This window comes from Ursus americanus, chromosome X (genome assembly GCF_024610735.1).
Source record: "Ursus americanus isolate L20-20 chromosome X, mUrsAme1.1.p, whole genome shotgun sequence".
NCBI lineage: Eukaryota > Metazoa > Chordata > Mammalia > Carnivora > Ursidae > Ursus > Ursus americanus.
The window spans coordinates 122,733,369-122,758,804 of NC_142164.1; the positions used below are offsets into that span (position 1 = coordinate 122,733,369).

The 25,436-nt window shown below is 57.8% G+C and overlaps 2 protein-coding genes across 4 annotated transcripts in view; one reads left to right on the forward strand and one right to left on the reverse strand.

The window, feature by feature from the left end:
• Window positions 1-7,370, reverse strand: part of LOC123802729 (cohesin subunit SA-2-like) — a 64,285-nt gene extending 56,915 nt beyond the window's left edge. For both annotated transcript variants that reach the window (XM_087859802.1, XM_087859801.1), the window contains exons 1-3: window positions 7,290-7,370; window positions 4,787-5,013; window positions 4,016-4,085 (exon numbers count right to left, since the gene is read on the reverse strand). In XM_087859802.1, coding sequence (XP_087715928.1) covers window positions 4,016-4,085; window positions 4,787-4,791 — 75 coding nt within the window. In that variant the 5' untranslated portion in view covers window positions 4,792-5,013; window positions 7,290-7,370. The remainder of the gene's footprint in view (window positions 1-4,015; window positions 4,086-4,786; window positions 5,014-7,289) is intronic.
• Window positions 7,371-7,445: 75 nt separating this feature from the next.
• On the forward strand, window positions 7,446-24,691 carry GTPBP6 (GTP binding protein 6). 2 transcript variants are annotated; one of them, XM_087860034.1, is made up of 10 exons: window positions 7,446-7,835; window positions 11,904-12,041; window positions 12,634-12,704; window positions 12,876-13,006; window positions 13,359-13,429; window positions 14,296-14,454; window positions 16,355-16,563; window positions 19,596-19,744; window positions 20,250-20,402; window positions 24,558-24,691. In XM_087860034.1, the coding sequence occupies exons 1-10, from the start codon at window positions 7,487-7,489 to the stop codon at window positions 24,637-24,639; spliced, it is 1,512 nt and encodes a 503-aa protein (XP_087716160.1). In that variant the 5' UTR covers window positions 7,446-7,486; the 3' UTR covers window positions 24,640-24,691. The 2 variants fall into 2 exon arrangements, with proteins under 2 accessions (XP_087716160.1, XP_045669597.2); XM_045813641.2 differs by lacking the exon at window positions 24,558-24,691 and adding an exon at window positions 20,733-22,007.
• Window positions 24,692-25,436: the final 745 nt, after the last annotated feature.

The following is a 25,436-nucleotide window of genomic DNA, read 5'->3' on the forward strand; positions in this document are numbered from 1 at the left end:
GGAAAATGAAAACAAAAAGACAGCACAACTAAAACTAATGGGACACTGGGAACGCAGTGCTAATAGGAAATTTGTAGCTGTAAGTGCCAACCCTGAAAACCAAGAAAGATCCCCGATCAACAATGCAAGTATACGCCTTGAGGAACGAGAAAAAGGACAAATGGAATCCAAAGGTAGCAGATGGAAGGAACTAAAAAAGAAATAGAACTGAGATAAACACAACAGATAATAGACAACAGAGAAAACCAATGAAACCAAAAGTTGGTTCTTCCAAAACATAACAGAATTAAGAAAACTTTAGCTTAGATGAACTATGGACAAAAGAGTGAAGACTCATATTATAAAAATCAGAAATGAAAGTGGGGGCATTACTACAGATTCCATAGAAATAGGATTAGAAGAGAGTCTTGTGACCAACTGCACACCAACAAATGGGATAACCTATATGAAATGGACAAATTTCTAGAAACACAAACCCTACCAAGAGTAAGTCACACAGAAGTGAAAAATCTGAATACACATATAACTAGTAGGAGATTGAATCGGTAATCAAAATCTCCTGAGAAGAGAAGCCCTGAATTCACCTGAAAGTGTCACCGAGGAATTCTACCAAAGGTTTTAAGGAGAACTAATACCAATCCTTCCCAAACTTCTCCAAACACTGAAGAGGAGGGAACACTTCCCAACGCATTCCAGGGAGCCAGCATTATTACCCTGATTCCAAAGCCAGACAGAGACACTACAAGGAAACTACAGACCAATATTCTTCATGAACACTGATGTGAAAATCCTCAACAAAATACCAGCAAACAGAACTTAGCAGCATGTTAGAGGACTATACACCATGACCACACAGGACTTACTTCTGAAGTAGAAGGTTGGTTCAACATACAAAAACTGACCAACGTAAGGCATCACATCAATGGAATTAAGGAAAAATATCACAAGATCAACTCAACTGATTGAGAAAAAAGTATCTGACAAAATTCAATACCCTTTCATGATACACACACAGACAGACAAAGAACCAACTAAGAAGGGGAGGAAATTATCTCAATGTAACCAAAGCCATCTATGAAAAACCCACAGTGAATATCACGCGCAATGGTGAGAGGCAGAAAGGCTTCATCTACGATGAGGAACAAGGCAAGAATGTTCATTTGTGCCACTTCCACTTAACGCAGTAATGGAAATTCAAGCCAGGGCAACCACACAGAGCAACAGAGAAAGAGAGAAAAACATCAGAATTGGAAAGGAAAGAGTCAAACTGTTCTACAGATGACATGATTTTACATGTAGAGACCCTAACAATTCTAGACACACCCACACAGACTCTGGGAACTAATACATGAATCACGTAAAGTCGCAGGATACAAAGCCAACACCCAAAAATCAGCTGCATTTCTACACACCAATAAGGAGCAATCTGAAAAGGAAATTACAAAAACAATTCCAACGACAGTAGCATCAAAAAGAATAAAATACATAGGAATTAACTTAACCAAGATGGTGAAAGACCTGGATGATGAAAAGTACAAAAGATTGCTACAAGAAATTAAAGAAGATATAGATAAATGGAAAAGCATCCCATGTTCATGGACTGGAAGACTTCAGAGTATTACAATGTGAACACAACCCAACATGATCTACAGATTCAGCAAAATCCCAATCAACATCCAAGCATAAGTTTTTCTAGATATTAGCAAGCTGATTCTAAAATTTATATGGAGAGAAAAAGGAACGAGGACAGTCCAAACAATTTTCAAAAACAACAAAGTTGGAGGATTCACACCATCTAATTTCAAATCTTAGTATAAAACTATAGTAATCCAGGGGCGCCTGGGTGGCTCAGTCATTAAGCGTTTGCCTTTGGCTCAGGACGTGATCCCGGCGATCAGGGATCGAGCCCCACATCAGACTCCTCCACTGTGAGCCTGCTTCTTCCTCTCCCACTCCCCCTGCTTGTGTTCCCTCTCTCACTGGCTGGCTGTCTCTCTCTCTGTCAAATAAATTAATAAAATCTTAAAAAAAAATAACTATAGTAATCCAGACTGTGTGGTCCTGGCAAAAGGATAGTCTCATAGATCAGAGGAACAGGACAAAGTCCAGAACTAGAACCACTTAACTATGGTCAACTGGCTTTTTATAAGATTGCAAAAGAAACTCGATGGATAAAGGATAGTCTGCTTAAAAATGGTACTGAACAACTGGGCATCCACATGCAAAACAATGAACTCTGACCCACATCTTTCAGCTCACATAAAAATCAGTCAAGGACCTAAAAGTTAAGATGTAAAACTGTAAAACTCTTACAAGAAAAATGGGAGAAAAATTTTGCGATCTAGGGTTAAAATGCTTAGATCCATCACTAAACGTGTAATCCACAAAAGAAATAATTGATAAATGGACTCTATCAAAACTCAAAACTTTTGCTCTTGTAAAATACACTGTTAACAGAATGAAGGGGCACCTGGGTGGCTCAGTAGGTTAAGCATCCGTCTTCGGCCCAGGACATGATCCCAGGGTCCTGGGATCGAGCCCTGCGTTGGGCTCCCTGATCAGTGTCCACACTGCTTCTCCCTCTGCCTGCTGCTCCCCCTGCTTGTGCCCCTCGCCTCTGTCCCAAATAAATAAATAAAATCTTAAAAAAAAAAAAAAACCAGAATGAAAACAGAAGCCAGTGTCTGGTAGAAAATACTCGTAAACCACGTAATCTAATAAAGGGCCTTCACCAATATTTTATAAAGAACTCTTGAAACGCAACAAGAAAACAAACAAGTCAATAAAAACGACCCTCGAAAGATTCCAACAGACTCGTCACCAGAAAATATACACAGATGGGACAGTAAGCACAAGGAAGAATGCTGAGTTCATTAGGCACTAGGGAGATACAGACTGAAACCAAGCCACCACCATTTGAACAGCTAAGATCAAACATGCTGACAGGTGCTGGGGCGGGGGGACAGGGAGCGGCGGGAATTCTCCCACCTGCCCACAGGAATGTGAAACGGTACAACCACGTGGGAAAGCAGCTTGGCGGTCTCGTAAAATGTTAAATGTACATCTACCAGCCACTGCGTTCACCCGCGAGGAACAGAGGCATATTTCCGTACGTGCCCACATGTGGGCCACAGAGCGGACTTCATAGCTTCTCACGCATTCTGCGGCCACAAGGAGTAACCCCCCACACGGCAGCGCCCGTGCAACGCCCCCAGACTACAGTCGGGCTGCTGTTCACTAGTTTCACCCTGAAATCAGGAGCGGTGACAAACAGTCCTCTCACGACATAGTCGTCACACCCCATAGTCACGGAACCGGCCAGGTCACGTAAGGGATTATGATTAACTCCACGACCAAGCAGCCAGCAGATCACACGGCTGCACACTCACTCACAGTACACTCCGTATCCCTTTCAAGCTTCAGGGTTTTTTTCCTTTTTCGTTTGTTTCTGCTTTTTTTAGGAGACTCCACGCCCCACGTGGGGCTCGAACTCATGACCTTAAGATCAAGAGGCACGTGCTCTACCAACTGAGCCGGCCGGGCACCCCCGAAGCTTAAAATTTTATAATATATGTAATGTGAACTCACTTTTAATTAAATGTTGGGACATATATCTACACACACATGCGTGTGTACAGATACGCAAGAACATATGTACACGTATGTGCATGTATATAAAAGGAGTGGAAGAGGGGTGCCTGGCTGGCTCAGTTCGTACAGCACGCCACCCTTGATCTCAGGCTGTGAGTTCAAGCCCCACGTTGGGTGTAGAGATTACTTTAAAAAAAAAAAAAAAAAGGAAAAACAAAAAGACTGCACCAATATACACCAAAATCTTCAGTGACCGCTATACGGTCACACGCAGGTGACTTGTATTTCCTTCTGTGTTCTTCTGTCCACGTCCTCGTCCACACAAACACGGCACTTTTCTTTCTCAGAGGGAAACATGCACGTTAGGCCCACGTAACAAGCGTATAGAAAGCTGGCCGCGAGCTCCCTGAGCACAAGCACTTACCGACACACCATCCCGGCCACGGCCGCCGCACACCGACACGGCTTTCACCCCCTCTCGGCGAGACCGTCCACTAAGACACAAGAAAAGTCAGATCGCGGCATGAAGCCCTGGGATCTGCAAGCCACCCCCACACACTCATCTCTCTCAAAGGTACACACGCTTCCAAACACGGGGGACGCTGAGTACATCGTCTGCCCCTGGACGCTGTTAAACGGTTGTCAGCAGAGGGAAGAAAGCAACAAAACCGAGACAATGCCCAGGAATTGGGAGTGGCTCCGCTTACAGAAAGCACGGTCTCAGCGTGGTCCATGTGTGCGGAGGCAGAGGGCTCAATCCTACACCCCCGGCTCTCCTTGATTCTAACCCGCTATGCGTGGTTTGGGGTCTCTCCCCTCATGATGCATCTGACCATGCCATCCACCACGCACTTTACAAACCACGGATATTTGACCATCCAGACAATGGAATACTTTCAAAACCGAGCCAAAACGCGAGTGCTTCCCTCCACACTGGCGTGGAGCCCCTCGTGTTCCGTGCACAGCGCATCTACCCGGGGGGACCTGTCTTCACCTGTCTTCCCCATCTTTCCCACAGCCCCAGCACCATGTCTGCACTGTGTATAATAATCAGGAGACACTGCTTCCAGAGAGCTCTCCATCTGCGTGAAGGCAAGGTGTTGGATTCTCAACTTACTTAAGAGGAAACCGTCTACCCTCTGTCCGCAGCCATAAGACACACCATCAATAGTAAAGCCGTAAAAAAATGCGTTACCTCATTATCTGGCGTTAATCCTCGCCGCGTCCCTCCCCCACCCGCCCCTAGAAACCGCTGGGAAGGCAGGCTCCGGGGCACAGTGCTGGGGATCCAGCCCGGACAGCAAGCGGAGGAGAACGGGGAGAGGTGTATGTGTCCCACGGAGAGCCCGGTGCCCGACACAGCCCTGGAAACATGAGCTCCGGCAGCTCTTCTCTTCTCCCCTCAAGTAAGACTGCACTCCCCTGGAGAGGAGGGAAGGCTTGCATGAGGGAACCTGCCCGCATCCTACGCCAGGTGGCGTAACAGCTTCGCGGCGGGTGGCCATGCGAGCTCCAGCCAGCCTCCCTCTGCACACAGGCGCCACCCCAGCATCTCAGACCCAGGCCCTCCAAAGACACCCTCGCGGGGACATCAGACCCAGTGGTATTTCCATGGGCTCACTCATCCACATTCCCTGTGCCTGGCAGTCTCGAGCCATGCGACGGAACAGAGGGCCAGCGGGGGGCCAAACACGGAAGGATATACACCGCCCAGAACGCACACACTTGAGCATTCATTCCTGCAAGTTTTAATCCAGTCTCTCACTCCACCCACCAGGAAATGGCATCCAGGAACAATGGCCCGTCCAGGGCTTCACGGGCAACAATCTGAGTGGGACGACAATCTGAGTTTGCCCATTTTCTTTAACACAAACGATCGACGTCTCCATTTAATTCTGCTCAACTTGGTCACATTTTGCTCGGGCTGCGCCTAGGACGGATCCCGCTAGTAACACCATCTCAAACACTGCTTTTCATCCCCCACACCCATCCTACATAGCAACTGAGTTGCTTTCCTGGGCTACGTCCCCCTGTAATCCTCTGGCATTTCCCTCACTGCATGTGTCAGAACGAGGAGCTGTCACATCCTCTCTCTAAACATCAGAAAGACCACAGCTTTCTGCACACACTTAAAAAGGAACATTTCAATTAAAACTGCGGCTCTGTGAAAACAAGAACCCCCTAGTGACAGCTTGCAACACCATGCTGTTTGGGATTTTTCCTGGAGAACAGAACTGATCATAGTCTGAACAGGAGGGATGCTCCTTCGGAACCAGCCCACCCCCCAATCCCTGCTGCACCCAGTGGACTCCACACCACATTCACCAGCCAGGCTGTGATCTCCGAGGAGGTCCTGGGACCTCTGCGGCCACACTCAGGCTACCAGCACAGACTTCAGAACCCCCCCAGGCAGGATTCAGACCCCCAACCAGCACCGGGGATGCCCAAACTCAGACATGCCATGAAAACTTCCAGACTGCTAAGGACTGGCTAGGACCCCTCAAGGCAAGGTTCCAGAGCCCCAGGGATGAGAGAGGACTCCCACGGCAGGGTTGAGGACTCCCACGGCAGGGTTCAGGACGCCTGGTGCTCCCTTTGCCTCCCTCCCCCACAGTGTAGGGTCTGGAGCCCCTGGGCCACACTCCAGGCTACTGATGCAGACTTTGGAACCCCTGGAGCCGGACCAGAATCTCCAAGGCAGAGTTTAGGACCCCCACGGCTGGTTCAAACCCCAGTGCCTGAACCCCACATGCCACACTTGGATTACCAACACATACTTCACGACCCCCCCGGGCTACATTCAGAACCTCCAAGCAGTGTTCAGGAGCCCCCCACTCCCCCACCAGGCTCCAGATCCTACAGGCTTCAGGACCCCCGGGGAACAGGTCAGATGCCCCCAAGGAAGTGTCCTGGGATCCCCAGGGCTGCACTCACACCCCCAAAGCAGTATATGGGATCTCTGGGGGCATTTGGGACCTGCAAGGCAGAGTTCGGGAATCCCTGGAATGAGCCTGGACTCCCAAGGTAGGATGTGGACCTCTGGAGGAGCACTCGGACCCTCAAAGCAGGGTTCTGGACCCCTGGGGCTGTACTCGGACCTGCAAGGCAGGAAGTGGACTCTCTGAGGAAGCACTCAGACCCCTAAGGCAGGATGTGGGAACCCCCCCTCCAGCCCCAGGCAGCACTCAGACGTACAAGGCAAGATGTGGGACACCCCCCCCCCCCCCCCGCAGACTCGGACCCCCAAGGCAGGATGTGAGACCCGCCCCCAGCAGCACTGAGATCCCCAAGGCAGCGTTCAGGACCCCCCCAGGGAGGCACTCGGACCTGCAAGGCAGGATGTGCCCCCCCCCGGGCAGCAGTCGGACCCCCAAAGCAGGATGTGGGACCCCCGGGGCAGCACTCCGACCCCCAAGGCGGTGTACAGGATCCCCCGGGGCAGCACTTGACCCACAGGCAGGATGTGGGACCCCCGGGGCGGCACTCGGACCCCCAAGGCAGCTGTGGGACCCCGGGGAAGGCACTCGGACCCCCCGCGGCGGCACTCGGACCCCCAAGGCAGGACGTGGGACCCCCGGGGACGGGAATAGACCCCCAGGAGCAGACCCCGATCCCGCGCGGAGGCCGCAGAGGGACGCGTGTGGGGAAGCGCCTGCCCCGGGGCGGATGCCGGCGCCTGGCCCCGCTGGCTGCACTACCTGGCTCGGGCGTCCGCCGAGAGCAGGCCCCGCGGAAGCGAAGCTCGTCCCCGGCGGCAGCATCCCAAGCCCTGCCCGCCCGCAACCGCGCGCGCCAATCAGGCGGCGGCGAGCACGTGACACCCGGCGGCCAATGGGGAGTCTGCACGGGAGCACGCCCCCGAAGCTCCGCCCCATTGCGTGCGGGCGATCGCGGGATGTGGGCCCTGCGGGCCGCCGTCCGCCCCGGGCCCTGGCTGTCTCGCGTGGTTCGCGGCCGCGGGGCTCCGAGAGCTGCGCCGTGGCTGCCGGCGTGCCCCAATCGCGCGCTCGCCGCCTTTGGGTCCGGGGGCCTCAAGGGGCGAGGAAGTGGAGGACGGGGCCCACGGGCTAATGGCCCGAGAAGCCGAGCGGGAGAGGAGGAGGAGGAGCCAGAAGATGCGGAGGAGGAAGAAGAGGAGGAGGAGCTACTGAGGAGGGACCCTTTGCTGCCGGTGGGGACCCAGCGCGTGTGCCTGATTCACCCTGAGGTCAAGCAGGGACCGGGGAAGCCGCAGCTAACCCGAGGTGACCCGGAGCGCCGCTGCGGGCTGGGCGGGGGTCATGGAGAGGCGGGGCCTCGGAGGGGCGGGGCTTCGAGGACTGGTGCTTGGGGCGGGGCTTCCGAGTGCTGGGACTCTGGGGGCGGGGCCGGGGAGTCAGAGGCGGGACTGCCGGAGGGGGTGGAGACTCGGGGGCGGGGCTTCGAGGGCTGGAACTCAAGGTGGGACCCTGGGGGCGGGGCCGGGGACTCGGAGGCGGGACTGCCGGGGGCGGGGGGGAAGGGTGTGGAGGTTCGGAGGCGGGGCCTCGGAGGGGAGGGGCGGGGCGCCGCCATCCCCCCCCCCCCCCCACACACACAACCTGCCCTGGGCCGCTGGAAGCAGCCCCACCCCCCTACTGCCTGGGCCCCCTCCCCTGGGGCTTCTCCCTGGCGAGGCCCTCCTGTCCCCTGCAGCTTGTCAGGGCTGTGTCCCGCCCTGTTCCCATCCTTTAGGAATGGAGTGTGGGACATGTCTAGAGCCAGTGCGCAGAGTCTGTGTGTGCGTGCGTGCTACGGATCCTTACCTGTGTCACTGACCCACGTGCCCAGTTCAGTGCTCGCCCGAGACTCCAGCTTGTGCACGGCAATGCTCACCACACATGCGCTTCACCACAGACACTGCAAACCCTCGGCCGCCCGCCCCTGCCTGGCCACCTTCCTGGGACAGGCAGCATCCACCCGTGCGGGAGCAGCCGGTGCCGTGGCCGCCGTGACGCAGGCTCGGGGCTTGGCTCAGGGCCACCTTGCTGGGACAGGCGGCATCCACCTGTGTGGGAGCAGCCTGTGCCAGGCTCGGGGCTCGGCTCGCACACAAGGCAGACAGCCACCACCTGGGCTGAGTGCTGCGGACGGGTGACGAGGGGTGAGAGCCTCTGGCCATCTCAAGCCAACGGTGCTGGACGGCCTGGGAGGACCACACCCCACGGTAGGAGGGTCAGTCCTCCGGAGAGTGCAGAGAGGGGTCCTCCAGGGACCGCGGTGCCCCAGCAGGCCAGCTGGCAGGCTGTGGGCAGGTGGGGGCCCTGAGAGCCGGGGCCCTGGGGGTCTCACAGACACCAGTGTGAGCCCCGTGCTGAGTGTCATTTGCACAGGTACGCTGGCTCTGAGCAAGGGAGTAACCCAGTACGGTGGGGGCTCCATTCATTCTAAGGCTGTGGTTTCACAGCAAAATCAAGGACACGGCACAGAGGTTTCCCATGGACCGCCTGTCCCACTGCTCAGCCTCGGGGTTGAGCCTCCCCACCCCGATCCAGAGATGTGTTACCATCCAGGAACCCCCGTGAGCACGCCATCACCCAGAGCCTGCGGCTTCAACACGGTTTATCTCTGTGTGTTAGATGTCCTGTGGGTCTGGACAAGGTGCAGTGCCAGGCATCCCCCATTACACTGTTAAACGGAGGCGTCTCAGGGCCCCACCTGTTCCTGCTTCCCCCCACCCCCTCCTGGCAACCACGCGTGTGTCTACCGCGTGCACCGTCCTGCCTTCTCCAGGTCACAGTTAGAGTCGTGCACCTGCGGCCTTTGTGGACCAGCTGCTTTCACTCAGTAACGTGCCTCTAAGGTTCCTGCGTGACTTTTTGTGGCTTGACAGCTCATTTGTGTGCAGTGCTGGTAATATTCTGTTGTCTGGGGGCACCTGGGGGGCTCCTTCGGTGAAGTGTCTGCCTTCATCTCAGTTCACGATCTCAGGGTCCTGGGATCTAATCCAGCGTCCGGCTCCCTGCCACATGGAGAGTCTGCTTCTCCTTCTCCCTCTCCTACTCGTGTTTTCTCTCTGTGTCAAAATAATTAATTTAAAAAGAAAGAGAGGGAGGGAGGGAGGGAGGAAGGAAGGAAGAAACCAGGAAACTGCTTTCCAAGGGGCTGCGTGGCTTTGCAGTCCCATCATCAATGCGGAGAGATCTTGTTGTACCGTATCCTGGCCAGCATTAGCTGCTGTCCACGTGGCGCGTTTGGGACCGGTCTCGTCAGTGCGTACCAGGCTCTCATGGAAATTCGCACGCGTTTCCCCAGTGAGCGATCTCGCGGAGCATCTCTTCCTAGGCTATTTGCCGTCTCCGTGTGTTCTGTGGTGAAGTGTGAGTTCGGTCTCCGAACCATTGTGGGCCTCAGGAGCTCTTCGTACGTTGTGGATAACTCAGATGTTTTGTTTTGTTTTGTTTTTACAAATGTTTCACTCCAGTCCGTGGCCTCACTCTTCACACGCTCGACAACATCGTTCGTTCCCAGGGCAGACGTTTGCAGTTGTCACTCTCGCCCTGTCTGCAAGCTGAGGGACTCGTGCCTCGGCCTTGCCCGCCCCGCTCATAAGCCCATCAGAGGAACTCTCCAGTTCCGTTAGAGTGTTTCTAACTGCTGGCCTTTGTGTTCCGTTCTTTCTTCGGCTTTCCATCTGTCTGCTTACACTGCCCGTCTGTTTTTGCGTGCTTTCTGCTTTATCCGTCAGAGCCCATACCAATCATAGTCATTTGTGTTTTTTCAAAGGTTTATTTATTTATTTCACAGAGAGAGAGAGAGAGAGAGAGAGCGTGAGCGTGCACAGGCAGGGGGAGGGGCAGAGGGAGAAGCAGACTTCCTGCTGAGCAGGGAGCCTGATGGGACTGGATCCCAGGACCCCGGGACCGTGACCTGAGCTGAAGACGCGTAACCGATGGAGCGGTGCTGAGGTGCGGGCAGGGGTCGTGTTCCGTAGTCCCAGCCGTGAGCCAGCCTCTGCCTCTGAACTGCAGACCCCACAGTGTTTCTCAGTGCTCGCTCCCACCAAGTGGGTACCCAGCCCGAGGGTTGGGGGGTTCCATGTGGCGTGTTGACCACATCCTCAGGCTTATGGCTGTGGGCGTCTGCAGAAGGCTCACGTCCCCAGCAGGGGTTCTGGGAAGCCGCAGGGGTGATCACGATTGAGCTGTGCCCCCCGCCCCCCACCATGGAGGTCGGGAAAGGCAGTGCCTATGGGGTTTGCTGATGCGCTATGCCTAACGTTGAAGGAGAGAAGTTGGTGGGGGGGTGGCCCCACGCACCTGATCTGAGCAACTAGAAGGGTGGAGGTGAGGAGGACCCACAAGGCCCATCAGGAGTCAAAGCTCAGGAGACTGTGTTTCCCTTCAGCCCAGAGGATGGGGGACCCCGTCCTCCACCAAGCAGAGCTTGGGGCCTCTCCCCATGGCTTCGGATTGCCACCGCCCTTATTACCTCGCCTCCCAGCCTCAGTTTCCTCCCTGTGCCTGAGCTCTGAGGATGATTCAGGGACTTAACGTTTGCCACTGCTCAGCAAGGCTGGCCCAAAGACCGTAGCATCCAGTCGCTGGAGTGGGGATAATGCAGCAGGGGCTGTGCTGTTTGGAGGGGATGGCTACTCTGTGACACCGTGCTGGTGGGGGGGGCAGCCTCGTGGGGCGGTGGGAGAGCACAGCGTCTCGGGGGGCCCTGCACTGCCTCCCTGCTCGGGAATGCTGTCAGGACAACCTCTGCTCAAGGCCCCAGCCCTCCGTGCCCTCAGCTTCTGTGACCAGCCCCTCCTTGGGACCCCCCCCCCCCCGCCCACGTCTGGGCATGCTCTTGGAAGCTTCCCCAGGCTGCCTCCTGCTCAGGGCTGGCACCAAGGCCCCATGCGTCATCCTGTCTGTCCTGGGCGGGTGCTGTCTTTCCTGTGCTGCATTGGCACCAGGCTCTGGGGACACCCACTCCTTGCCCACCCTGTGGGGAATGCAGTGGGTTCCCTGGGCCCTCAGGGGCTGCCACGCAAGACGTGCTGTCTGCCGGATCACGGCAGACTATGGAGCACACGTCCCGTGCACTGCCGAGCCCCCAGTTCCCACGTAAGGAGGGTCCGTGCTTGCGTTCCCCTGGCCTTGTCCTCCCCTTCTCTCAGTCTGTGGCTGGAACAGCATAGCTGTGTCTTGGAACAAATGCCTAGCTGGGTGCTTTCTCACAACCTCTGCGCAGACGGCAGGAAGGCATCCCAGCCGAGGGACACAGGCCAGGCAGGGCTGGATGGGGCCCAGGGCCGAGCCACAGGGACGCGCCCCTCACCCAGGCCCCGTGTCTCCCCGAAGCTGAGTGGCAGGTGGCGGAGGCGGAAGCACTAGTCCACACACTGGACGGCTGGTCAGTGGCGGAGACGATGGTGGTGCCCAGCAAAGCACCAGATGGGAAGCTCATCTTCGGGAAAGGGACCTTGGAGCATCTGACAGGTGGGTCCTCGTGCCCCTCCCTTCCTGCCTTCCTCCTGAGGGAAACAGCAACAGTTGGGCTCTCCATCTGGGCCGGGTAGAGGCGGCCTCACGGGAACTTGGATCAGACATCGAAAAGCCCACCGTGCCCTTCTCACAACTTGCCCTGTGCCTGCTGGTGCCGTCGGGCAGTTAGGAGTAGGGTGGAAACCGGCCCCGCGACCCCGCGGCCCCGCAGCCCCCAGACAGGGTGCTGGGTGTGAACCCCGCCTTCCACGGACCCCCGAGGATCTCCAGCCCCAAAGGACATCCAGCTCACAGTACAGACCAGCAGGCTGAGCCCTGCAGGTATGCTGAGAGCGGGTACACACCACCCGTCTCTGTCACCCCAGCTCTTAGACCCCATTCAGTCCCCATGGGGTTGTGCGACCGCCATGTGTGTGCAAGACCCACACTCCTGCGGGGGGACCCCTGTCCTGCACACCCGACTCCCATGATATGCGTACAGAGAGTCGAGGGTGTCCGATGAACGCAGCCAACCGACGCTCAGGGTCAGTCCCATGATGGACACCACGGAGCACAGACATCTGAGGGGACCTTCTCTTCTCGCTAGAGAAAATCAGAGGGGCACCAGAAATCACGGCAGTCTTTCTGAACGTGGAGAGGCTGGCCACGCCCGCCAAGGTATTCGGGAGTCTTGCTGTGTTTTCCACCCTCCGTGGGCAGGGGGAGTTGGGTCCACATCCCGCGGAGACGGGACAGCCTAAGACATGGGATCGGGGACAGCATCACATTCGCCCCCTTCAGCCGAGGAACCGCTGCAGGTGTCTTCACTCCATCTCTCTCCCTTTCCAGAAGGAACTGGAAGCCGCCTGGGGCGTGCAGGTGTTCGACCGATTCACGGTTGTCCTTCACATCTTCCGCTGCAACGCCCGGACCAAGGAGGCACGGCTGCAGGTGGCGCTGGCGGAGCTCCCGCTTCTCAGGTATGGGCACACCACCAGCTGCCGCAGAGACAGCAGAACCTCTTGTCATGGTTGTGTTTGACTTGACCGTTACTGGGAGCGTAGTGAAGACGGAATGCAGGGCTGGCCACGCCCTCCCGGACAGCTTGGCTTGTCAGGTGCCACGTCCAAGCAGCACACCTGCCACGGCATGTCCTCCTGGTTAGGCACGTCACCCCACCATGGGGCCCTTCGTCCGCGGTGGTGAAGGCCCAGCCAGGAGGGAAGGCCGCCCCACCTTGTTCTCTCCACCCAGAGTTCTCACCCTCTGGTGAGACACTGGATAGGATGTGTATCTGCTCCTGTCTGCTGAGATGCCCCCTTTCCATGGCAGGTCCCACCTGAAAAGCAGCATGGCCCGCCCGGATGGACGAGGAGGGGGCTCACGCTACATCATGGGGTCAGGTAACGTGTGAGGTCTTGTCACAGGGCGTTGGGTGGGGAGGGGTGTCAGAGCATTCACTTTCGACATTGCTGAAAGATCCCGGTGGGGCGAGGGCTGCAAGTGGGCCTTGTATGTGGTCACAGTCAAACAAAGTAAGAGATCTAGGTGGTCCCCTGGGGCAGCTGTAACAAAGGACCACACACCACACACCGGGGACTTAAAAACCACAGGAATCTATTCTCTCAGCTCTGGACACAAGAGTCTGAGATCCAGGTGGGGCAGGGGTGCTGAGATGGGCAGGGGGCAAGGGACACTGTGCTCCCTCCCGAGGCTCCAGGGAAAGGTTCCCCCCCTGCATCTTCCAGCTTCTGGGCTCCAGGCGTCCCTGGGCTGGTGGCCACGTTCGTCCCACCTCTACCTCCATCTTCATGTGGCTTCTCCTCTGTGTTTCCTTCCGTCTGTTATACGGACATTTGCCTTTGGATTTAGGGCCACCCTGATCCAGGATGGTCTCGTCTCAGATCCTTGACCAGTCGTATGTGCCAAGACCCCATTCCGAAATGAGGTCCCATTCACAGGTCCTGGGGGTCAGGATGTCTTCAGGGCACCACTCAGTCGGCTGTGGATGTCACGGGGCTGTCCTTCCGAGGCTCCCCCTTCCTCCCGAATAAAGGGGAGGCCAGCTGACCTCAGAGGGCAGAAGTCCGCGGATGAGGCCACCTTCTGCTGGGTGGAACCCTCGTGCAGATGGGAAGGTGTTGAGGCAGTGGCCTCGTGGGAGAGTAGGCCAGGGGATCCCAGCGAGAAGATAGCGGTCCACATCCCCCGCGGGGACGCATCCACTCGCCACATCAGCTCGCTGAGTCACTGTCTTCGGTGTTTTTAGGGGAATCTTTCATGCAGGTGCAACAGCGCCTCTTCAAGGAAAAGGAGATGAAGATTCGGAAGGCCCTGGAGAGACTGAGGAAGAAAAGGCGTCTCCTGGGGAGACAGCGGAGGCGACAGGAGTTTCCCGTGATCTCCGTGGTGGGATACACAAACTGCGGTGAGAGCACGTGCGGGCGCGGGAAGTAGGGTGCCCTGTCCCGCCCATACCCCCTCGTTGGGCTCGCGTATTTGGGGAGAGCCCGCTTGCGAATGCCACAAGACCGTGGTACTCAGAGGGCCAGCATGATGAGAACAGGTGCAGAGCGTGGCTGGTACCCCGGGGTGTCGCAGTGCCCACAGCCAGCACCCTGTCGGGTCACTAGTGTGGTTATCGGGCGCTGGACAGTGGACTGGACTCCCGTCTCTTACTTTTTAAACTCAGAGGTAGGAAAAACTGGCGTTTTTAAGCTCACGTACAGTAGACCTGCCTGTAGAAGAAGAAAGACAATTCGGGCTGCGTCCCGTAAGACTTCACGGTGCCTGTCAACGTTCGGCTTCACGCGTGCAGTCTGCGTGATCGTACGCAGGGTGCACATCCCTTGGGTTTCCTTTAAACTGAAGCCCTGAGCTCACGGGACCCTTGGCTCACTTCTTCACCACCGAGATTGACCCCGCAAGCGTGTGCTTTGCCGCCGTAAGGTCCAGTCCTCCCGAGTGCGCTCCGAATACCAGCGTGACGCCACCAGCTCCCTGTCCTCTGGGAGCTGGCTGCCCACGTCCAAAGGAGGGAGGGGACTTCCCACAAAGCCTGGAACGGAAAGCTGGGGGTACACCTAGGGTTAGAGAATTCTGTTTGCATAGACACAGTTCACACCTGGTGGGAAACACGTGGCCGTGTCGGGCGGCGAGTACAGGGTTTCGTCCGTGGCTGACAGGTTACCCTTGGGTCTACTGGGATCCCCGAGGCTCAGTGGAGGAGAAGAGGAGGAGTCCGTCCTGGCACCCGTGTGCCGAGCACACCTGTGAGGTCACCCCACGGCAGGTTAAGCCCCTCCTGATCCACCTTAGAGCAGGCTTAAGCCAGTGGCCACCAGTGACCTCCACGGGCTAGCCCAGTAGTGGTGTGGCCCCTGAACACGGTGCTTGGTGCAGACGCCGGTCCAGCTTGTCGGAAGGCTGTGCAGGGGACGTGCTCTGGGGGCCATTGCAGACACACACGGCTCCTGACTGTCTACACCGGCACATCCATCAACACCATCACCCCCGTCTACACAGATGCCCACGCCACTTCACACACAGTGTACCTGCCCCCACTCAACCACCATCCCTGTCTACACAGACACCTGACTCTCACACACACAGCACACACAGCCCTACTCCACCATCACCCCGTCTACACAGACACACACCCCCACTCCACCATCACCCTGTCCACCATCACCCCGTCTACACAGACACACACCCCCACTCCACCATCATCCCTGTCTACACGGACACCCGCACTCTACCATCAACCCTGTCTACACCATTACCCTCATCTGCACGGGTGCCCACCCCACCCTGTCACATTCACACACATCACCACCCTGTCTACACCATTACCCTCATCCGCACGGGTGCCCACCCCACCCTGTCACATTCACACACATCACCACCCTGTCTACACCATTACCCTCATCCGCACGGGTGCCCACCCCACCCTGTCACATTCACACACATCACCACCCTGTCTACACCATTACCCTCATCTGCACGGGTGCCCACCCCACCCTCTCACATTCACACACATCACCACCCTGTCTACACCTCACTGTCCTGTATATAGGCACTCATACCCCAGGCCCTGACCCTCTTGACCCACCTGCAGGACAGGGATAGCAGCATCGTACTGTTGACCACACAGGGCATCCCACGGGTCCTGCAGAGACCTAGGAGCTCAGAGATCTTACAGACCTTGGCCACCCCTCTGCCAGAGGCATGTGGGTTGGACATGGATCCACCCAAGGTGCTGCCGTAGACAGTGGGGCACGGGGAAGGGGGCCTTTCATGCAGTGTGTCCCCTGTGACCCACCTTTTAGGAAAAACCACGCTGATTAAGGCCCTGACAGGCGATGACGCTGTGCAGCCTCGGGATCAGCTGTTTGCGACACTGGACGTCACAGCCCATGCTGGGTGGCTGCCCTCCTGCATGGCTGTCATTTACATGGACACCATCGGCTTCCTCTCCCAGCTGCCCCACAGCCTGATTGAGTCCTTCTCCGCCACCCTGGAAGACGTGGCTCATTCAGTGAGTGTGTGATGATCCCAGGGGCTGAATTCCTTAAAACACCTGCATAACCTGGGACTGGATCCCCTCACACAGGACACAACCCGGGGACTGAGTCCCCTCACTCATGGCACGACCCAGGGACTGGGTCCCCTCACACATGACACAACCTGGGAATGGGACCCCTCGCACATGACACAGCATGGGGACTGGGTCCCCTCATTCATGACAAAACCCTGGGGACCAGGTCTTGTCACTCATGACACAGCATGGGGGCCAGATGCCCTCATTCACAACATAACCTCAGGAACCAGGTCCCCTCACACGTGACACAACACGGGGGCCAGATGCCTTCGTTCACGACACAACCCAGGGACCAGGTCCCGTCACACACGACACAACCCGAGACTAGATCCCCTCATTCATGACATAACCCCGGGAACCAGGTCCCCCCACACACAACACAACCCCGAGGACTAGATCCTCTCATTCACTATGTAACCTCGGGAACCAGGTCGCCTCACACATGACACAACCCAAGGATCAGTTTCCCTCACTCATGACACAACCCCAAGGACTGGATCCTCTCATTCACAACATAAGCCTGGGAACCAGGTCCCCTCACGCATGACACAACCCAGGGACCGGGTCCCCTCACACACAACACAACCCCCAGGACTAGATCCCCTCATTCACGATGTCACCCTGGGAACCAGGTCCCTTCACACGTGACACAACCCAGGGACCGGGTCCCCTCACACACGACACAACCCGACGACTGGATCCTCTCATTCACGACATAACCCGGGGACCAGGTCCCCTCACACACAACACAGCCCCGAGGACTGGATCCCCTCATTCACGACATAATCCCGGGAACCAGGTCCCCTCACACGTGACACAACACGGGGGCCAGATGCCTTCGTTCACGACACAACCCAGGGACCAGGTCCCGTCACACACGACACAACCCGAGACTAGATCCCCTCATTCATGACATAACCCCGGGAACCAGGTCCCCCCACACACAACACAACCCCGAGGACTAGATCCTCTCATTCACTATGTAACCTCGGGAACCAGGTCGCCTCACACATGACACAACCCAAGGATCAGTTTCCCTCACTCATGACAACCCCAAGGACTGGATCCTCTCATTCACAACATAAGCCTGGGAACCAGGTCCCCTCACGCATGACACAACCCAGGGACCGGGTCCCCTCACACACAACACAACCCCCAGGACTAGATCCCCTCATTCACGATGTCACCCTGGGAACCAGGTCCCTTCACACGTGACACAACCCAGGGACCGGGTCCCCTCACACACGACACAACCCGACGACTGGATCCTCTCATTCACGACATAACCCGGGGACCAGGTCCCCTCACACACAACACAGCCCCGAGGACTAGATCCTCTCATTCACTATGTAACCTCGGGAACCAGGTCGCCTCACACATGACACAACCCAAGGATCAGTTTCCCTCACTCATGACACAACTCCTAGGACTGGATCCTCTCATTCACAACATAAGCCTGGGAACCAGGTCCCCTCACGCATGACACAACCCAGGGACCGGGTCCCCTCACACACAACACAACCCCCAGGACTAGATCCCCTCATTCACGATGTCACCCTGGGAACCAGGTCCCTTCACACGTGACACAACCCAGGGACCGGGTCCCCTCACACACGACACAACCCGACGACTGGATCCTCTCATTCACGACATAACCCCGGGAACCAGGTCCCCTCACACACAACACAGCCCCGAGGACTGGATCCCCTCATTCACGACATAATCCCGGGAACCAGGTCCCCTCACACGTGACACAACCCGGGGACCAGGTCCCCTCACACACAACACAACGTGGGGGCCGGATTCCCTCCTACATGACACAGCACTGGGACCTGAGTTACCCCTCATACACAACACAACTCAGAGGCCAGGTCTCCTCATACATGACAGAACCCTGGGACTCACATACCGCCCCCTCATGAAGCTGGCGCCAACGCACCCTGAGAGCAAGCCCTTCCTAGTGATGTCTTCCAAAACCTGGAAGGAGGTGGAGTGGCTTTGCGGGGAGGCCTGTGACAACTGCCGCTTGGCCCTAAGGTCTGCCTTTGTGTGTAGCTGTGGGTGATGTGACTCAAGGGCACATGCTCTTGGGGCTTCCACCAAAACCCCAAACCTCGTGTCCACACGGGGGAAACCAAACCCCAGCCGAAGGGCATCCCACAAAACGCCCACACGGTGCTCAACACGGTCAGGGTTCAGAGGAGCCAAGGAGAGGTGAGAGACGGATGTAACACATGTCCTGGACGGTGTCCCAGCACAGACGAGTGACTCCAGACAGACCTGGAGCGTAGTCACAGGAGCACACCGGCGTCACCCAGTTCGTGGTGTGCTCCTGGGAACAGCGGCGGCGGCGGCAGAAGCCGAGTCTGGGCCACGGGGCCCCTCTGTCACCACCTCACCGTTCGCGTTTTCCAAAACTAAAATATTTCTGAAATAAAATGCATATCTTTTTTAAAATTTTAAGTGCATTTAAAACCTGGAAGTGAACATCTTGAAACGTAAACGGCCTGTCTGTTTCCAGGGGCAGAATTGCAGGCCGCTCTTCATTTTTTAAAGCTCCTCTACGTTTTCCCAGGTCGGCATCAGACCCCTACCTGTAAACCATTTAAAATCAGGCAAAAGGGATTCTTTAAAATTCAAAGTAACTCAGACTCTGAAAGTGGTAGTGAGCGCACAGGTGTGTAGCAGGACCCTGTGGGGTTTGAGACGCCCAGGGCCCTGGGCCAAGTCAAGGGGAGCAGCCTGGCCAGGGCGGGACCCTGCACGAGGGGCACTGGGTGGGCCGCGGGCCAGCTCTGGTTTCAGGAGCTACCGCCCCCAGGTCTCACGCATCTCACCGTGGCCACGGAGTGCACTCCCACTGGGGCGTGCGGTGCCCGTCACAGACCCTGTCCGGGGCGGGTCCTGTGTGGGGGTTGCGATGCCCTGTCCCACCCCTGTCCCCACCACGTGGCTTGTCTTGTCCTCAGGATCTGATCGTCCACGTGAGAGATGTGAGCCACCCCGAGACGGAGCTACAGAAAGCCAGCGTTCTGTCTGCCCTGCACAGCCTGTGCCTGCCCGGCCCGCTCCTGGATTCTGTGCTGGAAGTTCACAACAAGGTGGACCTAGTGCCCGGGTGAGTGGACCCCCAGCCTGTCCACTGCCCCACGGCCCTGGAGCCTCCTTCCCGGCGAGGACGGGTGATGCCCCTGCATGAGGGGGGCCTCGACCTGGGTGATAACAGAGGAGGCTGCTTTCCTCCGGGCACTGGAGGCAGCTTCCCCTGCCGCGTCCTCCCCTGCCGCGTCCTCCCCTGCCGCGTCCTCCCCTGCTTTCAGGAAGAAAAGGGGAGGTCAGAGTGACCTTCTCCCACCTGCCTGCTGTGAAGGGCCTTAACGCACAAGAATCAGCAGGCCACCAAGGCAGCATACTTTGGGGTGGTGTGTTCTGAACCCCCTCTCCCCCACAGACCCCATATTTCACTGTAACCTCATCATGGTTTCCTGTGTGTCCAGCAGGGCCATATCCTTTCCTGACACGTGCAGGCAGTCACAGTTGGGGCCCCATGGGCGGGGGACCCTGGGGGACCCTCACCCCATGTTCCCGAGGCTGAGCAGGGTCTGCTGGCTGCCCCCTCACAGGTATAGCCCCACAGGACCACAGGCCGTAGCCGTGTCTGCCCTCCTGGGACACGGGCTCCAGGAGCTGAAAGCCCGGCTGGAAGACACTGTTCTGAGAGCCACGGGGAGACAGGTCCTCACGCTCCGGGTCCGGCTGGCGGGTGCGCAGCTCAGGTGTGTGGGGCTGGCCTAGGTGTGTGGGGCTGGCCTGGCGGGCGTGGGGGCCGTGCAGGGTGTGCAGGTGCAGGAAAGGCCGCGGAACAGGCAGAGCGCCAGCACGCAGAGGAGCCGTGTCGTTTCTGGGGTCGCCTGCCGCGAATCTGGGTTAATCACCCCACATGCGGGCGCCAGCTGTCTGTGGGCATCGCAGGCATTCCAGGGCCATGGGCAGTGACGACAAGGTCATGTGTGGCCCAGGCACGGAGCACGCTCTGGGCGAAATAGTTCCTGTGAACACGCCCCGTCCCGGGTCCTTATAAATGCCGCCCTCCCTCGTGTCCTCAGCTGGCTGCATCGGGAGGCCACAGTGCAGGCGGTAGACGTGGTTCCCGAGGCTGGCGTGGCCGATGTCAGGGTCGTCATCAGCAGCTCCGCCTACGGCAAGTTCAGGAAGCTCTTCCCTGAGTGAGCGGACTGTTTGCCGGTTCAGCGGGTCCCCGAAGCGGCCGCCACCTCCGGGCCTCCTGCCGGCCGCCTCTGTGACTGCTCTGGGTGGAAGGGCTGGCCGCTGCCTCCCCCATCTGGAGGTCAAAGGTCAGGCTGCAGGCTGACGCAGCGGTCTGCTTCCTAGCGGTCGTGCATGCCTCGTTGGAGCGGACTTCCCGCCCGCAGGGTTTCGGCTACAAGATATTCAAGGCTCTGCTCCTGTTTGTAAACCGGCCTTCCTGGTTCTTCCGCGTGTGGGCCGCCCTGCAGGAGGTCCTGCCCACGGAGGTCCTGCCCACGGTGGCCGCGAGGGAGCCAGTTGGGGTCTCCCCGTCTGCTGTATGTCACACACTCACAGCTGCCAAGCCTCGCGGTTCCCCGCGGAGCGTCCTGGAAGTGGTGGCTGTCTCCCCGCCACCCAGAAGCCTCTGCACGGGTCGAGGAGAAACCACAGTATGTCATTGAATCAGCACAAAACCGGGTTGCTCCGCGCTCGCGGGCAGCCCGCTCGGATGCGGCAGACACAGGAGGGACCTCACCTTTCCCACGGCCTGACAGATACAGCTTGTCACAGACCTGGACTGTCTTCACCAGTGGTCCCAGGACACACATCCTGGGGCGCAGAACTGGACGCCAGTCCCCTCCGCTTTTAAAGACATCCGTGCATGTGTCAGGGAGACCCCGAGTTGCCTGTTTTCTGGAGGGAACGCTGCCCTGAGAGGCCTCTCTGTTGCCGCCGTGGAAAACGTCTTACTTCATTTGCCCCTTCGATCCGCGTTCACCCTTACAGTGGTGTTTTGTGAGTGATTCCAGGTTTCAGCATTCGGGGATTAAAAAAGAGATCTGTAGCCTGCCTTGAGGCAGGTAGCGGGGTGTGTCTTTTCTAAAGACGGGAGAGCATTCTCCTTACTCAGAGTCTGAGATGTGAGGACAGAGCAGAGGTTGAGTCAGGGAAACGAAGCTCGCTGCCGTGCTGGTGTGGAAGACGGAGGAGTTGAGGAAGGCAGGGAGCCCAGCGAGTGCAGAAGCCGGGTTCTCACCAGGAGCTCCCAGCGCCTCACTTCTGCCCAGTGAGACCCACGTCAGTGTCCTGGCTTCCGGAACCATTACGAGAATAAATCCGTGTGCTCTGAAGCCAGCACGTGTGGTCATCTGATCCAGTGCCCCAGCACGCTCACGTGCGCAGGGTCCTGGGGTATCAACAGACGGGACTGGACGACAGCACCCCAAGGGCGGGCTGTGTGCTGGGATGGCCTTACCTGCTCTGCCCACAGGGGCCCCAAGGGCTGAGTGGAGCTGACACGAGGTCCCCTGGCCCTGTTGGGCCCACACACTGGACGGGGACAGCATGAGGTCCCGCACAGCACCGTCTGGGCCAGTGAGGCCAAGTGGGGGGAGCATGAGGTCCCCCAGCACTGTCTGGCCAGCGTGGCAGACAACAGCACTGTCCAAGCCAGGCATGAGGTCCTGCAGCACTGTCCGGGGCTGATCCAGTGGCCGGGGCAGGTGTGGGGTCCTGCAGCACCATCCAGGCCAGGCATGAGGTCCTGCAGCACCGTCCGGGGCTGGTCCAGTGGGCGGGGCAGGTGTGGGGTCCTGCAGCACCATCCACGCCAGGCATGAGGTCCTGCAGCACCGTCCGGGGCTGGTCCAGTGGGCGGGGCAGGCTACAGGACGACCCAGGCATGGCTGGAGCATCAGGACAGCCACCACCTCTGGGAGGGCTAACCGGGCCAGGAGACCTGCCAGCCTTTCTGCTTCACTCAGCTCAGCCCCTGAGGGATTTGCTCCTACGGGGTCTCCGAACAGACCCCAGGGGGCAGGGGAGCATCCTGCGTGGGCCACCCTAGTCCCCGAGGTCCAGCCCAGTCCACTTGCCTCTGGGTGTGCTCCCTGCTCTGCCCTGAGCCCCCTCAGCCATGCTCTCTGCCTGGGCCCTACGCCAGGGCTGCCCACTTCTTCCCAGGTCCCCTCTCCGGGCTCTGACCACTCCACCCCAATTCTTCCCTGTGCAGGAGAGACAAGGAAGGAGTAAGTGTGGGTCAGGCCTCTGGTCCCTCACTCTCCCTCTGGCACCACTCCCCCCCACCTAATATCCCCACCCTGTCCCAAAGGCCCCACCCCAAGGCCTGGAGACTGCAGGATCCTGCCATCCACTGTGAATGCCTAGCCAAGTGGGGTCTTGATGAAAAGGTGACTGGGGCTTCCAAGGGGCCTGCAACAGAGGGTTGGGGGCCTCGGGGCCTGGGAGGGAGAGTCGGGGGGGGGGGGGCTGGAGCCTGGAGGCAGAGTCGAGGGCATGGGGTGGGGAGCTAGGAGGGAGGGTCAGGGGCTGGGGGAGGGGCCTGGGAGGGAGAGTCAAGGGCCTGGGGTGGCCTGGGAGGGAGAGTCGGGATTACTGGGACCTAGGAGGCAGAGTTAGGGGCATGAGGTGGGGAGCCAGGAGGGAGGGTCAGAGGCTTGGGGGAGGGGTCTGGGAGGGAGAGTCAAGGGCAGGGTAGGGGTCTGGGAGGGAGAGTTGGGGGGTTATTGGGACCTAGGAGGCAGAGTTAGGGGCATGAGGTGGGGAGCCAGGAGGGAGGGTCAGGGGCTTGGGGGAGGGGTCTGGGAGGGAGAGCCAGGGGGCTTCGGGTGCCTGGGACGGGTGTCGGGGGGCTTCCAGGGCCTGGGAGGGAGGGCTACAGGTTTTGGGGGACCACAAAGAGGGTGTCGACCTTCCCATTGGGGGGAACAGGTAAAGACCGCCCCCAACCCCACTCCCCCTGCCAGCACCCAGGCTTCCCCAAGACCCCTCAGTTTGCAGATGGGCTTCTCCCCTCCCAACTCCAGGGCCCACTGTTCCCAGAGGAGCTGGGCCTGAGAACAAAGCCACGTGCCGGGAGGGAGGCAGCCGCCCGAGGACGGGGGGGGGGGGGGGGGGGGGGCTTGCCCTCCCCCCCACAGTGCCCCCAGCACATATTTGATGGGGGAAGGGCCAAATACAGGCTTGACCCAGAGACGCCATCCCATGACGGTCGTTCCCTCAGCCGACCACGCACCCCGCCCGGCGCTGTGAAGAGCTGGACGACACCGCCGCCTCTTCCACGGGCTGGCCGTCCACACGCGGCCACGACATCGTTACCCGCCAGGCAGATCCCTCTGAGAGCGCACCTCTCAAATAGAAAAGTCTCGGAAACTCATCTTTATAATTAACTACACTGGGTCGGGGTTGGGGGGGGGGCACCTGGCTGGCCCAGTCGGCGAAGCGTGCGACTCTCGATCTCACGGTTGTGGGTTCGAGTCTCACGATGGCTGTAGAGTTTACGTAAAAGTAAAGTCTTCAAAAAAATTAAATGAAGTGTGGAATCTTTCCTTCATGTCCACACCGAGGAACTTAGAACACCACAGAACTCAAGAGTTTCATCCAGGGGCACCTGCGGGCTCAATCGGTGAAGCGTCTGCCTACGGTCAGGTTGTGATCTCGGTCGTGGGATCAAGTCCCGCGTCGGGCTCCTTGCTCAGTGGGGAGTCTGCTTCTCCCTCTGCCTCTGCCCCCCATTTGTGCTCGCGCGCTCTCAAATAAACAAAATCTAAAAACAGTTTCATCCAGTCTTTTACTTTCCAAAGCAACAGCAAACCAAAAATCGTGGCCCGGCACGCTTTTTTTTTTTTTTTTTTTAAAGATTTTATTTATTTATTCAACAGAGACAGAGACAGCCAGCGAGAGAGAGAACACAAGCAGAGGGAGTGGGAGAGGAAGAAGCAGGCTCACAGCAGAGGAGTCTGATGCGGGGCTCGATCCCAGAACGCCGGGATCACGCCCTGAGCCGAACGCAGACGCTTAACCACTGTGCCACCCAGGCGCCCCACCCAGCACGCTTTTTGAACAAAGCTCTCCGTGACCTGAGGAACGTGTTTGGTGAACCTCCCAGCTGTAAACACTCTGCCATATGTTGCCCAGATTTCCTGGTCGCTTGAATGACGGAAACAAAAACGCACGAACATGTTGGACTTTGTCGACCGCTAAACGATTGCGTGGGCCATTCCTGACACAAAGGCAAGGTACTCGTGGAACAGACTTAGACGCGGTGGTCCTTGTCAGACGTACCGCTGACCGTGCCGTGGCACGTCCGTGTGATCTCTGGCGTGCTGTGCTCTGCCGAGCTGTGACAGCACCGCGTGGAGTCTCTGGCGGCCTGCGGGGTGCTCCCACGGTCTCTTCCTGTGTGGCGGGCACACCCCTGAAATCATGGCATCCCCGTACCAAAAGTAGAAGCAGATCTGGAAAAGGCCTGATTTGACCCCAAAGACAACACATTCCAACACGGATTATAGCGTCATTTTGAAGACTATTTCCTAAGAAGACCTAACGTCTACGGCTCTTCCATCATAGGAGGAATATTCCAGAACACAAGATACACAGGCATTCCTGTATACCCTGTTAATGGGGAAGAGAAATAAGAAAGTACGACTGGGATTCACCATTTCGCTGAGAATTTGAACCCGCCACCTCCATAAACCTCATGGGCAAAAGGAGGGACTTCGTGACCTTTGGGGTCAGGAAGCTGGAGCACTGGGTCCCAG